A 15,806-nucleotide genomic window follows, 5' to 3' on the forward strand; every position below is an offset into this window, starting at 1 on the left:
TCTCAAAAGTGGTGGTAGACACTCGGGTAATTTGTCAATCATCACATCTTCAAAGCCGACTAGCAGTGGCTGGATCATCTATGGTGGCTCAATCTCCTCAATTTCCTCTAAGACGATTAAGGTGATCAACACTGGGGCCTCCCGTGCTGACTATAGAAAGGTGGCGCGTAAGATCGTAGTCTTCTTCGCAATGTGTGTATCTGCTCCTACAAAATCCTTGATGGGCTAGAGAATTGTGTTTTTCATTCTTCATGAATGAGTAGTTGTTCTTGAACCCATCATACTAAATCTTGTGTTCGAACCGCCATGGTCTCCCAAACAATATGTGACAGACATCCAGTTGCTGAGTCATTAGTCTAAACCGTAGTTGGTAAACCGCATTTCTTCTATAAAATTACCACTGAATGTTGAGAATGAGAAACTCGGGTGTGAGTAGCCGAGTAGGTCAACATGTGGATTATAATTATCAAATAAAGATTATGGAGACTTATCCTATGTATTTGGGAAAGTGTGCAGCATGTCAAGCAATCGGTCATCAGCCTAAGCTAAGTCTCTTTATTTTGATCGATCATGTTGTAATGTGTATTGAGCATTAGAGTTCTTAAATATATGTGGTTTATTTAGCATTCATATTCATTGTACCTCACAATGTTAGTCTGTAGAAAATAGACCATACTTTCACCACCTATCGATTACTTGGGAGCAATTGGAGTTAGAGTCTAGACAAGCTATATACTATCAGTTGGTCCTCCCAAGGCAACATATTGCATGTTGTCAGATATCCTATATCTACCGGTCAATGTCTTTAAGTATACCCCACTCATACGCTTCAAATGATAAAGAACTAGAAAGCCTGGAAGGAAACTTCTTAATGCTCATTATCCTGGACGAAGATAGAACTTCCGTCCAGCACTCGAGCATGACAAGCAACACCTCTAGCACTCAAAAGTTCCGTTAAGTGATCAAGTATTGATCTCTTATTTATGGTCAAGTGGCAATCCCTACTCTTTGTTGGAGGGGTTATGAATAGGATTTTAAAGGGCACCAGCAAAATGCTAATAATTATTTATCAGCGGGAGCATGGTCATATGGATTCTACTTTGGGAGACAAGTCATCAATTGTTCCATCTTCCACAATGGACAATTAAACGGTATGGCATATCATGTGTTACGTGATTTGCTGCTACACTAAAAAGTTAGTACCAAGCTTGTAATTTATATCAAGTTCATTTGGGCACCTTTCAGGCTTTCCTAAAAAATGTATGCATGATTATATTTATGTTTGTATGTATGCATGAATCTTTCCAATCAAGTTGAGTTAGAAAGAATCAACTAAACCGTTCTTCTAACAGTAGTAAAAGATTTAAACATCAAACTGAAGCAGTTAGTGAGGACAAATGTCTTTAGGATTGAAGGGGAAGTAAAATATTTATCAAAAAACAAGGTTAAAATGGTAATGGCTAAAACTGTTTGCACACCACATGTACACGGAAAGATTTAAAAAGGATGTCATTTGCACTACAAAGGACAAAGGAATTCATTGCAGTTAGTACTGTTTCAATAAAAACTAAGGATCTTATTTTGATAGCCAACCAGCTATTTGGATGTTCATTAATCAACAGTTAACAAGCTACTCCGGTTCAGCCTTTAACAAGGCAAAGAAAATCATGGAATAACACATACACAGACCACTTAGACTGATTGTGTACTGTAGCAGGTCATTAACCTTCACCTCAAACAAAACTTGAATAGAATAAGCTGAAACCGATGATGTGATCTAGGTAAAAATTGCCATAAAATTTCCAATTTATCAACCACCAGAAACAATTATATATGCATGGCTTAACTACATGCATATTCCTTTAAGTATAACGGCAATGTGCATTTCACCATGTTCTTAATGGCCCTTAAATTAATACATTTGATCCTTCTGTTAAAAAAAACATCACTAAAGAACAAAATATTATACACTTTACACATACTTTCATGTTGTGAAAGTCAAGAAACCTTGCTTTGCTGCCTATCCCTCTTCAGTTCTTCCTTTAATCTCTCCCTCTAGTTCCGTGGAAATAAAAATAGTGCTCAAAGAAAACAACTACAAAGAAGCCCAGGTTGAAAAAATCTGCCAGCTAAGTAGCTGGGTGCGCTGTTTTCAGTGACTGAAAAAAGAATGCCAAGTACAGGTCAAAGGCATGTAATGTTATTTATTGCATTAACAATTCATGGAGGAACATTGCTTGGAAATATTGAGAAATCCTACCGCTTTTTTTTTCTTTTCTCAAACTCTAGCTTGCTTTTTTGGAGTCAAGTACTTTCATCAGAAATTAGAATTTGAAAATTTGCAATTCATACAAGTTAACTTGTGTGACTAAATTTAACAAAAAAGTTAATCTTAGAAAAGAAAAGAACCTTCATGAAAGCTTAGAATTTAGCTGGGAGTCCAACTTATGCATTTAAAAGGTGATAGGAACATAATGAATGGCATTTAAAACATGGGAACATGAAGTGCCTTTCGTACCTCAAGGGAATTGTGTAATTCACTAATTTACCTTACATAAATCTATGCATGTTACACACATAAACATACACGAGAATGTATAGAATTTTAGTTTTATTGATTAGATGGAATCATTTTTGCCTTCAACCCTAAATTTCAATGTATATATCAGTTAAATAATCAACAAACTAATTAAAACGAAAATAACAAAATCTTAAAGGAAAGTTGTAGGAATATTCAGTAGGATGACCCCTTTACACCCTCTTTTTATTCTTCCAAATATGGATGCACTCATCGTTCCCTATTTCCCATTCCTCTAATGCATATGTTTCTAATATAACATTTATAATTACTCCTCATCCAAAATGAGTTCTCTCTGTTTGTGAATCATCTCGCCGACTAGCTCTGATTTTTATACATGAACAGATGAATGCTGACTAAGATCACAGAACAAAATCCTTGGAACATTAAGTTAAATCCAATAAACAAAAGTTCGCTTCTCCCCCAACAAGTTAATAACACTCAATAAAATGACCGACACAATATAACTTTGATTCAAGTTATAATGGAAGTAACATCTACGACGCAGGAGCTTCCGCATGACAGACACGAGCATGCCAATAATGTCGTGGGCGTAGCACAAAGGGAGCCGCAAGCTACTTCTATGATGTTTTTTTCATATGGACCGAACCGATACAAACCCGATGAGCCGATCAGCTCTCCCATGAGGGATTGACGCCTCCTTTCCATAGGGGGGTTAAATCCTAAGTATCTATGGCTTATTTATGTGGTTCCTTTATTTTAGGTTGGCAGTTTTTGGCTCAGATTTCTGTCAGGAAAGCCTCTGGTGTTGCCCTTCTAAGGTTGTATCCAAAGGCAAGAAGGTGCTCAGGCTGTAACTCGTCCGAGTTGGTGACCTTCTCTAAGGGCTCGAGTGGTGCTCCAACTGTAGCTGGATCCAGCAAGGATATTTATCCCATTCAACTCCTCTGCAACCCCTTTCCAACCATCCCTTTCACTGTCGCAACCCCCAAACAGCCCTCGCTTTGTTGACTCGCAGCCCACCACCCTTCCCTTAGTCGCCGCCATCACTTTTCACTGCAGCCACTTGGCAAACACCCTCCTAGTTGTTTTTCTGCAACCGCCTACCACCTAGCTACCTCTCACCTTGTTGCCATCCCTCACCATCGCCTTCCAACACCCAACCAACCCCTCTCCTGCCACCTCTCTACTGGCCCAGCCTCACGGAATCCCATTCCACGCATCCTCGTTGTTCTCCTACAATCAGTTCCTTGCCACCTAATCGCTGCCCCAGCCTTGTACAACCTCTAAACCACAATCCACAACCCCCAAACTTCTCCCTACAGGCGACCAACACTCCCCTTCCCTTCCCGGTCGCACTGATGGATGACTCACAACATCTTTCACTTGTCACCACTCTTGGGATACACTCTAGTTGTGTTTGTTTGTGTTGTATGTTTATTATTGTATTTCCTTTCCGTTGTCATCTTGTAACCACTTATTTGCTTCGATAAAGAATGTTTGTTTTTCCGTTGTGGTTTGGATTAACTCCAGTACCAATCTAAATATAAAATTTGATATTCTAGTTACCACAAAAAAATAACTGAAGAACAACATTGATCTCCGTGAGCCATTGTTTGTAACATGTTAAAAAGGCAGAAAGAGAGAGAGGAATTCAACTGCTCATGTGATACATTCAGTACAACAAGACCGAACATCTCAAGGCTAATTCATGGGGGTGAGGAAATAACAGGAAAAAGAGAGGAAGACGCTGGGACCACCTTTCAAATTATTGGGTAAGGGGTCGCAGACTGTTTCTTAGATAATTGCATCAATGATGCTAGTACCTAGCCCATATTAATTTATGTGATCGGATGTGATGATAAGAGTGCATATCACTCTCTCTCTCTCTCTTTATATATATATATATATACATATATATTGGCAAAACATATATATATATCTATCTTAAAATAAAAATAAGATCAATGTAGCACCATTGAAATTGCAACCATCTAAGGCAGTGTATAACAGGTTTAAAATACAAGAGCATAAATCGGTACTACCTCATAAGCAGTGCTTATCTCCTTGAATTTTTCAGTTGCTCCAGGCTGCTTGTTGACATCTGGGTGGTACTTGATAGATAAAAGACTAAGTCAGCAGACTGCTGCAAATTTAATGTAGAGTGATATAAAAAATTGAAATTATTCAGTATATAAGAGGAACAAGAGGAGAAATAGTTGCATAAACAACATAGACTTCACATAATTTCTACCAAATAGTATAAACTGAAACTTACAAGACAATGGACATACAAGAAACAATGAACAGTAAATGATTTACAGTTAGTAAACTGCAAAAGCTAAGACAGAAGACACAAGTTGCAAAACAAACGAATCCAAAACAGCAATTATGCCATGGATATAATGCCTATCGAAACTTACGTATGCTGGGCTGTTACCAAACCTTTGAGCAGCTCCAGCTCAGTTTTTTAACGTGTGATTAAGTTGATGTTATTGGACAAATTTTGGCCATCCTTCAGGGGATAACAAACTAAAGACAGTTCGTAATGCCATTTGGTTAAGCTTGAAAACTTGATATTTGCTAGAAAAAATCTTCAGTCCTTGACACTAAAATCAAGAGGATAATCAAAATCAAGTCAGGCTCAAACAGCGTAAAATTATTTTCCAATTAAAGAAAACAAAATACAGTTTCACTTGATGGTTTTAATAATCCAAAGGTTTATCCTTCAATGAGTATATGATGACAAATAAAGATAGTATGTAATTATAAGTCCAAAGTTTCAAAAAGCGAGAAACCAAAGAAGAACTTGGTTGATTGATAGTTAAATGAATGGATATCAAGAAGTAACCAATCTAGCATTGAAGGTTGTGGTTGGGATTTGCTAAAATTTATGTTAATGCATCCCCCTTGACAATCTTGGTGATACAATATGTCTTCACGAAACTTGACAATTTTAGTGTTTGAACAAATGTTTTATTTTTAATTGATTGAAGGCTTGTCAAGTTGACTGCCCCACTTGTGAAACTCACAACTGCTTATGATTCCAATAATTCAACTTTTAAGTTTGAAAAATATACCAAACTTGATATAATTGTCTGACAAAGATGAGTAATAGTCAATGTGCAAATCTTCGTTCCATATTTATCTCTCATTTGGGCCGGCCTCCACTTCCAAATCTTGGAGGATTTTATTGGGATATCTTAGGAAACCTTTGATTTAGTTTATTACCATCCTATTTTATATTTTTTCATTTTTTATTCGGAATTATTTAATTTCATAATTTAGGTGAGATATGTTTGATAAGTTTCTAAATAAGGGGGACTGGTTTCTCTATAAATATGTACCTTATTTGTGAGTAATAAAAGAAGCAATTTTTCCTCCCCAAATAATTTCTACATAATATCAGAACCTTAGATCAAACCACAGTTGTCGTACATCCTTTTTGCTGCAGAAATTCTGAACTTCAGCCCTCCTTCTGATGCAGAAATTCTGAACTTCCCACCTCCAGTGGTCGAACTTCCTTTCCTAGAGCCGAACTTCTCCTTTCTACCAACCAAATCCCTATACTACCAATTAGATACTTCAGCAATTTTTGTTGGACTTCCCTGCAATTTCAGCCAGATCCTTCTGCTGAAATTTCTACAGCCACATCCCTCTTTGCTATTTTTGAGCCAGATCCTTTTATTGGCCTCTTCAACACCTACTGCAGTATCCACCAATTCAAAATAATACAACATCACGCAACTCACTGTTGACCTCATTTTTAGTGAGGTCTAGTCTTTCTCTTAGGGTTTAGGATATAGCCTTAGGGATCTCCCTTTGACTATCTTAGAACCTTAGAAATGGGACCTACCTCATTTTAGAAATTCAACTTATTTCTGTACTCTTTTGGAGTTTCGCGTGTGTGGTATCGACTTCTAGCACTTAGAAGGGTGAAACCAACATGAGGAAACCCAAAAGAAATTCTTATAAGACCTTTTGAGTCTTAAGGTGGCTTTCTGCACAATTCGCGCTCCCGCGCGCATAAATCTTGCAATTCGGAGAGTCGACGCGTCCGATTGCTACAATCCACATTGCCTGCAGCGTTGTCTGTCGAAGACTCGAATAAAATTTTTGAGACTATTGATCGAGGGTTGAAATTTTGTGAAATTTGAATTTTGACGTGTTTTTGACCCGATTGTCGACGACGTCATCCGAGCGACCCCGGATGACAAAACGGACTGCGTCGACGCGTCCGGAACGTCGATTTTGCCTAGCAAGGACACCCATTTTGTTACGACGCCGCGCGTGAGTAAATCGCATATATACATATACATATATATTTATTTATTTATATAAACCAAATTCTCCCTTTCCTCTTTAAGCCCTAAATCCCTAAACTCACGCACCCAAGCTCTGCCTCCCTTCCCTCTCTCGTTCGCGTGCCTGGCCTTTCTCTTTCTCGGTCTCGAGCCAACCGAGCTCCTCCTCCACGCGAGAGAGAGTTGACTTCTCATTCGTCCTTGCCCGACACTTTCTGCCCGCGGCCCTCCTTCCTGAAGCTGTGTTGCCAGTCTCTTCAAGCTGTGGTTTTTCTTTTCTTGGTAGTTTGACTCTGGGAAGCTGACTCCTAAAGCTTGCTCCCTGGTACACTTGAATGGCAAATTCTCTCTTCTTCCCTATATTTTCCTCGCTGCCACAGGCTCGCCACTTGGTCCTGGATGTTTCAGCTGCTCCGCCTTCTGTGAGCAGGGAATGCAGCTTTTTTCTTTTTGGCCCGAGTCGAGTACCGTGGGTGGTGGGGTGATCTTATTTCTCTTCTCCTCTCTTCTCTGCCTATAAACATAGGTTCTTTTGGAATTTTAGGGGTTGTTGGAAAAGTTTTCTAAAGAGGAGAGTAGAGATTTTTGGCTGTAGGAGGAGTTTAGGAGGAGATTTCTGTGAGAGCATCTCCTTGGGGTGGTTTCTGGTTTTGCGGTGCTTTACATTTGCGTCAAAGGAAGGTACTCTTCTCCCCCCCCCCTTCCCAGTGCCTTGTTTCCTTTCGGTTTTCTCTCTGCCGAGCCTTTGAGCATGGCCCTGTTGGATGGTACAGCATGCTAGTTTACTTTCATATATTTTTGAGATATTCGCATGTGAAGGATGAAATGTGAGCATGTGTTAGAAATTAGACTTGGATATTTGCTTAAAGCGGTGGATATATGACATGTTTTCTATTTATCATATCATGTTTATGTTGGCAGCGATTTGGATAATTAAAGCATGACTTTGGAAAAATTTATACACCTCTTGCAAGCATGTTGGGATGTGTATTGTGAAACTTTTTGTTTATCTTTCGTTTAGCATGAGATATTGAAGAATCTATTTGGCCTTTCATGCATGTTAGGGGTTGTGGTTTCGGTATCTCATGGCTTTCCCTTACTTGAAATGCATGTTAGGAGGAAATTTATTTAATCTGGAAAGCTTTGTATCTTGTTTTGATGGCTTGGTTTAGCTCCTCGTGAGGCATCTCCCCTGCTAAAAAATCTGTTGGAATCGTTGTATGATTGGAATATTTAGACATGTAGGTTGTTTCTTGGCTTTCGATGGCTTGGTTTTACCTTCAGGTGGCTGGAACTTTAATTTCTATTAAAGCCTGAATTTATATCAATGTTTGGGTCCTGTTTTAGCCTTGTTGAGCTCTGTTTTGGCTTTTGGTTCTTGTTGGGCTCGGTTTTTGCTCGGTTTGGAGTCTCGGTTTTGGATTGAAATGACTAGAGCTCTATCCTATATGGAGGCCTGGATTTTAATACTGCTGGGCTCGGTTTTGGCCCCTGCTGGGCTCGATTTTGGCATCCCACTGGTGTCTTGGCTCAAATATACGTGTGGTGGTGTTGATTATGTTGATTCGGAAGAACTCTGTAGTTGTTCTTGTGTAAGGCTGTGTTGGTTCTATATTTTGATGTCTCAGGGGTATGGAAATGTTTTCAACTATTTTGTTGTAACCCGAATTCGAACATTAGTTGTGGTTCGGTCTTGGCTTGACTTGAGAGCTTGGTTTGCTTGTTTTAGCTCTTACTCGAGAGCCCATGATTGATTCCTTAAAACTTGCCTTTACTCTAGAGTTTTGGTAGTCTGCTTTGCTTGCCTTTAACTCTTACCCGAGAGCTTGTTGGGTGGCCTGTCTTGTGTATTTTTCTGCCCCTACCCGAAAAATGGCTTTGGTTATGATTTTTTTTGGCTCTAGTTGAGAGCTCGGTTTGTTTTGCCTTGCCCTTACCCGAGAGGTGGTTCGGAGGTGGTTTGTTGGCTTTGGTTCTTATTCTTACTCTCCTATGTATATCAAAACATGTAGGGAATTGATTTGGGTTTGCCTTAGCCGTGAGCCTCAATTGTTGTTCCTTGGGTTTGCCTCGGACGTGAGCTTCCTCTGCTCCTGTGCCTTGGGTTTGCCTCAGTCGTGAGCCTGCTTTGCTCCTGTGCCTTGGGTTTGCCTTTAGCCGTAGGTTTCTTTTGGTCTTGAGTTACTTTGGCCGAGAGCCTTAGTTGTTGTTTCCTCTATTCTATTAACCTTGGCCATGAGCATTTATTTGGTTCTACGGGAGGATTTCATGATCATTAGACGTATAAGGCAATTTATTAATCTGAAAGTTGGGGGAATTTTGATTTCGGCATGAGTTTGGAAATATTAATGGTGGTTTCCTCAAGATCATTTTCTTTTGAAGATTGGGAAATTTTAAACCTCATTTTGAAAAAGCATTTGGTGGACTCGACTAATCCTACGTCTTTGGGGTTTGAAAAATTAGCGCAAAGTGACCATTTATGTTTGTTAGGAAAGACCTTCAACCCTACTTTTTTAAGTCTCTTCGATACGAGTTTTGAGAACTGTTTAATTCTCCTTTTTGATATTTTAGATGCATCAGTGCCTCCTCTCTCTCATCTCATTTTTTTTTTTTTTTTTCTTGCTTCTTGGTTCGATTTTTGATGCTTATGTCTGATACATAAGTGGTACGATGCATAAGTGTCCACGTATAGCATTTTGCTATACGTGCAACCATCAAGCAAGGTCGCAAGTAGTCGTTTTGGGGCGTACGGTGTTGATGATAAAGGCACACCGAAGATAGAGTAGAAAGATGTCCTATCTTATAACATCAAGATCCAGGCATTTGATGAAAAATAGGATATGGTATCCTTCACCGACATAAGTCTAGCGGGAGTTGGCTCGAACCTCCTCAGGTGATTGGCAATCTCATGCCCGATAATGTAATTAACTCGTACAACAACAACAACAACAACAAAGCCTTAATCCCCGAAAATTTCTAAAAAAAAATAAACCCTTTTCAAGAAACCCTTTTCAAGCAAAAACATATTTTTCTACCAAACAAAATTGATAACTCTTTTTTGCATGTCTAAAATTAGTATGCATGTTAAAAAACATAAAACATACTTTAAAGCTGGTTGTCCACCTGACAAATACATGTTTAGGCTGAGAAATAGCCCTCTAAGTGAGGTTCAAGACACCCTTCTAGACGAGTGACAGGTTCTATACATTCGGGTGACCGCGTAGCCTTCGTGGACCCTCGAGAATAAATATACAGCTGAGCCTAATCCCATACGAGTGTTTGCGGTCCCCCTTATCCGATTCTTTTTTTTGTTTTATCGAAGATTTGGGACAGGGCACTCGTGTTACTTTTTTCTTTCTTTCAGGATTTCCCCAGGATTTTTGAGGTAAGGTAAAACAATTAGCGCCCAATCAAGGAAAAGGTTTGTAGCCTGATCATCAACAGTAACAGCTGCGAGAACGTGTTATCCATGCTTATGATAAAAAAAGTTAAGATTGGACACACATAAACGTCCCCAGTCATATTCCCTTACCAGACTGAAAAAGGGAAACAAGATGTGTAGATTAGTTGTGCCTAGTTGATTTTTCCATCGGAGACCAGCTACATGAATAGGTATGGTGCGGCGTGGTTCTTATGGACGCCTACCACATTATGTTAGGTAGATCTTGGCAGTTTGATTGCAAGACTCAACACGACGAGTTCAAAACTACTTATTCTTTCAAGAAAGATGAGAAATGTATCATTTTACTACCCGTTAAGGATGCAAAAGGCGGGAGCAATACGGAGGCAGCCTTACTTCCTTATTACCACTTTCCTGCAATCTGTTACAGATGCCCCTATAACACTAGAATTAGTCCTCTTGGAAGGAAGCGAAGAAATGGAAGGAAGCGAAGAAAGAGATGTACCAACACTATTGCAACCATTGCTATTGGACCTTCAGGAAGTTATGATCGGTAGCTTACCAAAGAGATTATCGCCACTAAAGGACATCCAACACGCCATCAACCTTATACTAGGATTCATATAGCTAAACCAACCAGTCCACAAATTAAAACCTGAGGAGCATGAAGTACTACAATGGCAAGTATAGGACCTCATTGCAAGAGGCTAGTCAGAGAAGCATCAGCCATGTGCAGTCCTAGCACTGATAGTGCCTAAAAAAAATGGATCATGACGAATGTGCATCAAAAGCCGATTTATCAACAAGATTACTAACAAGTACCGATTTCCTATACCTTGCTTGGAAGATCTCTTAGACTAGCTACATGGATCACTGTCTTCTTCAAGATTGACTTGCACAGCGGATATCACCAGATACAGATGAGGCCAAGAGATGGTGGAAAACTGCCTTCAAGATGTGGGACGAACTTTATGAGTGAACCGTTAAGTCTTTCGGTCTTCCAAACCCACCTAGCACTTTCATGAGATTAATGAATCAGGTATTCTAACCTAGCATTTGGAAAGTTTGTCGTTGTCTACTTTGACGACATTCTAGTATAAAGCTAGCCGGAAGAGGATCACTTGCATCACTTGAAGGTTGTATTCGAGGTACTGCAAGCCGAGCAACTATATGCCCATCCCAAGAAATGTCACTTTATGACAAGTCAGATAAGTTTTCTTGGTTACATCATGTCTAATGAAGGCATTCAAATGGATCCCGTAAAAATAGAGGTCATTAAGCTAAGGCAATTTTTGGGACTGGTATTCTTCTATCAAAGATTTATCAGAAACTTCAGCACTATCACCTCCCCCTTTGACTAAACTTCTAAAACGGAAGGTTGTATTTGAGATACTACAAGACAAGCAACTATATGTCATCCAAAGAAATGTCACTTCATGACAAGTCAGATATGTTTTCTTGGTTACATCATGTCTAATGAAGGCATTCAAATGGATCCCGTAAAAATAGAGGTCATTAAGTTAAGGCAATTTTTGGGACTGGTATTCTTCTATCAAAGATTTATCAGAAACTTCAGCACTATCACCTCCCCCTTTGACTAAACTTCTAAAACGGAAGGTTGTATTTGAGATACTACAAGACAAGCAACTATATGTCATCCAAAGAAATGTCACTTCATGACAAGTCAGATATGTTTTCTTGGTTACATCATGTCTAATGAAGGCATTCAAATGGATCCCGTAAAAATAGATGCCATTATCAATTGGATCGTACCACAATTATTCATCGAGTTGAGGTAATTTTTGGAACTGGCATTCTTCTATCAAAGACTTATCAAAAACTTTAACACTATCACCTCCCCTCTAACTGAACTTCTGAAAGGGAAGTAGAATACTTGGACAACAGCAGCCTAGAGCAGTTTTGGCACACTAAAAGAAAATGTGACTCAGGCAACCATGCTAGCCCAACCTGACTTCAACCAACTTTTTGAGGTAGAATGTGATGGTTCCGACATAGGGATCGGAGCAGTACCGAGCCAAGGAGGACACCCCATCGCCTTCTTCACTAAGAATCTGAACTAGTCCAGAAGTAAATGCTCAACCTATGACAAGGAATTCTACGCTAACGTAAGAGCTCTGTAACACTGGAAACTTTACCTATTAACAAATGAGTTTACACTGTTTACAGATCACGAGACCCAAAATTCCTCAACAACCAGAGCAAACAAAAGAGACGACGCGCCACCTAAGTAGAATTTCTACCCTCATTTCAGTATGTGCTAAAACACAAGGCGAGAAGCCAGAACCGCGTAGTAGATGCACAGAATCATTGACATTTATTGATCACATCCATGCAGGCTCGAGTTGTGGACTTAGAGGCCATAAAGAATCTATATGAAACAAACGAAGATTTCAAAAACATATGGGAGCAATGTTAGGAGAAGCCAGCATCGCAATATTACCACACAAATAGATACATGTTCCACCAGAGTCAGTTTTGCAATCCCCAGTGTTCACTAAAAGAGGTCATTGTCCAGGAAGGCCACAACGGAGGCTGCATGGGATTCCAAAGACCATCACCTCCAACAAAGATGTTAAATTCCTGAGCCACCTCTGGATGACACTGGGAAAGCTCGACACCAAACTCCAATTCAGCTCGGCAGCGCATCTACAAACACACAGACAGACAGAGGTAGTAAACTAGAGCCTCGGTAATCTCCTGAGATGTTTCACGGGAAAAAACATAAAGTAGTGGATTTCATCCTAGCTCAAGCTGAGTTCTCCTATAACTGAACCATCAACCAAATTACAAGATGAACTCCCATCGAGATTATGTACGAGCGCAATCTGCTCACACCACTTGAATTGGTGCTGCTCCTACCATCTTCAGAAATCAGCAAGGATGCCACAGAACGGGTTTACGAGATCCATAAACTCCACGAAGAAGTTGGCAAGGAAATTACAAAGAAAAATAAAAAATACCAGGCACGGGCAAATAAATTCAGGAAGAAAGTAACGTCCGAGGAAGGCGACCTCGTATGGATTCGGTTGAGAAAGGAGAGATTTCTTGCAAAATCATTTGGGAAGCTTAATTCGAGAGCAAATGAACCTTTCAGAAGGTTAAAAATAGTTGTCCCCTGTGTGTAGAGGCAGTTCTAGCAGAGTTGTCTTCTAATATTCTGTAAGGAGTCTTTTCCCACTTTTTAGGATTTAGGGTTTAGGGTTTTAAACTTCCAAACTCCACCTTTTCTCACAGATCCCTTTTCTTACCTTTAACCCAGCTGCCTACCACCCCATATGCCTCCATCACTCTACCTCACTTATACTACCCCTACAACCTTACTTTCCTATCTACCCACATCCAACCAACACCATCACAACTACTCAAACAAACCTAACATCTCTCATCTTGCCCTACCACTCTGTCGGTGCCAACACCGTCTTCGGACATTTTCTTACATTTCTAACCAAGAGATTCGTCTATTATTGTATTTCCTTTCAACTTGAATCGTGTTGTAATCCTATTTCTACATTAATAAAAATTTGCCTTTGTACTCCATTGTTCTTACTACTAGTTCCGGTATCAATGGGTCATAAATAAACCAAAAGATCATCATAATAATATTAACATCAATTAGATGAATACACCCATTATTGTCAAAGGCATGAGACAACTGCGGTGCTCCAAGACAATTCTTGATACAAAGATAGGCATGCCACTTATCACCCTAATAATCACTTTAAGAGAATAAAACCTGTTGACAAAACCTATTTCTATCCATTCAAAATACAAAGGACAATCATAAAGCAGAACCTAACAAGCTTGTTACAAAGAATGATGGGGAAGCGAGTTGAAACTGACCAGCTACATAAAGGAAGAAATTCTAGCACGGTCAAGGTGAAGTGCCCCTTTTATAGCAAGGCAGAAAATACTAGATTAAAGAAGCGGTAGCTAAAGAACATGTGTCAATCACCAAATTAAAAAAGAAGCCAACATTTCACAAACGATTCCTGAGGAGATAAGAAATTCATCCAGTTAAACTAGCATAAGCAAACTTGTTAAACAAAGAAGACGCTAAAACAAGCTTGGTGCTTGCCTGAAGCAGAAAGAACTTTACCAAATCTGTTTCTAGAAGATAAGCATGATACAGAACCGCACAAAACTTAACCAAGTCGCCTTCTGGAAGGTGGATATAATGATTTATGGATTGCCAATGGAGGAACTATCAGAGCAGGTTATCAATTGAGCCTGTCTACTTAGTTGAGTGTAGGAACAAGTAACAGAGAGGTTCAAAGAGCAAATGAAGTGATACCGGAGTTAACAAAATAATAATAGAAAAATAAATATTATTAATATGTGATTATAATCAACACACATAAAAGGAAAATATAATGGCAAACACAAACAAACATAACTAAAGTATATCCAAAGGTGACGGTCAGATTTGTTGAGTGGATGACAAAAGGAGTGTAGTGAGGCGTTGTATGGCAGTATGAGGAAGGCGAAGTTGCGGTTGGAAGGTGGGAAAAAAGTGGAGATTGGCTCGCTGAAATCAGTGGAAAAACAGCAGCGAGGAATCAGCCACTTGCTGTCCCAGGCCACTGTAAGGAAGGAAGTGGACTGGACTGCAGGAAGAACAGCAAAAAGTGCTGTTCCAGGATGTGGCAGCAAGGGTGGGGCAGCTGGGAGCGAGGAGGGGCGGTTGTAATGAGGGAAATAGGTTGCTAGGTGGCTGGTCTGCAGGAAAAAGACAGCAAGGTTGTTGTCCCAGGTGACTGCAGAGAGGAAAGAGGAAGTATTTGTGGGAGGAAGGGCTGTGGGGAGTAAGAAAACAGAAGATACACACCACCTCATGACGAGTTACAACTAGAACACCTTACCGCCTTTGGATACAACCCTAAAAGAGAGAAACTAAGGTGCCAACGGCTGACCTGACTGAAAACCAAGAAAAAACTGAAAACTTAAAACAAAAGAAGCAAATATATAAGAGGAAGTTTTTGTTTCATAATGATTTTTTACCAATAACCATTGTGAGTAGAGTCAAGCCAGACTTCTTCTACATCTGGTAGTGTAATATATTTTTCAATCAAAATTCTAGCAATAGAGGGCCTTAAGAAATGAACTGCAGGTTTGTCTACCTGCAAAGGTTTTCCAAGGATATTCCTAATTGCATATAAAATAGGTAGGTCAAAAAATTGAAGCTTAAGTTTTGGTAATGAGAATCAGATAGGTGCAATTGAATATTCTTGACTGAGATCAAAATTAAGGGTCCATTCAAGAAATTTCATATGATTTTCCTTGATTGTAATGAATTTTTTTGAGAAAATCCTTGTGTAATCTTCTTCTATGCTCGGTTGTATCATAACACGTTGTAATGAATTTTTTTGAGAAAATCCTTGTGTAATCCTCTTCTATGCTCGGTGGTATCATAACACGCCTTCCATCGAAAAGACTCAAACTGCCAAGCCCAACTAGTTTGAAATCTTCAAAAATCTTCCTGATAATCTCTATCTTAGGGTGACCTAATTGCAACTTTCTAACTAATGTAAATTTGTATTTTCCT

General features: G+C 39.4%; 1 protein-coding gene across 2 annotated transcripts in view; it reads right to left on the minus strand.

The window, feature by feature from the left end:
• LOC110021816 (chaperone protein DnaJ) overlaps positions 1-15,806 on the minus strand; it is a 73,870-nt gene that overhangs the window by 47,243 nt on the left and 10,821 nt on the right. For both annotated transcript variants that reach the window (XM_020720481.1, XM_020720480.1), the window contains exon 2: positions 4,585-4,653. In XM_020720481.1, the coding sequence (XP_020576140.1) occupies positions 4,585-4,653 (69 nt within the window). The remainder of the gene's footprint in view (positions 1-4,584; positions 4,654-15,806) is intronic.

The sequence above is a fragment of the Phalaenopsis equestris genome, unplaced genomic scaffold (genome assembly GCF_001263595.1).
Source record: "Phalaenopsis equestris unplaced genomic scaffold, ASM126359v1 Scaffold000149, whole genome shotgun sequence".
NCBI classification, from domain to species: Eukaryota; Viridiplantae; Streptophyta; class Magnoliopsida; order Asparagales; family Orchidaceae; genus Phalaenopsis; species Phalaenopsis equestris.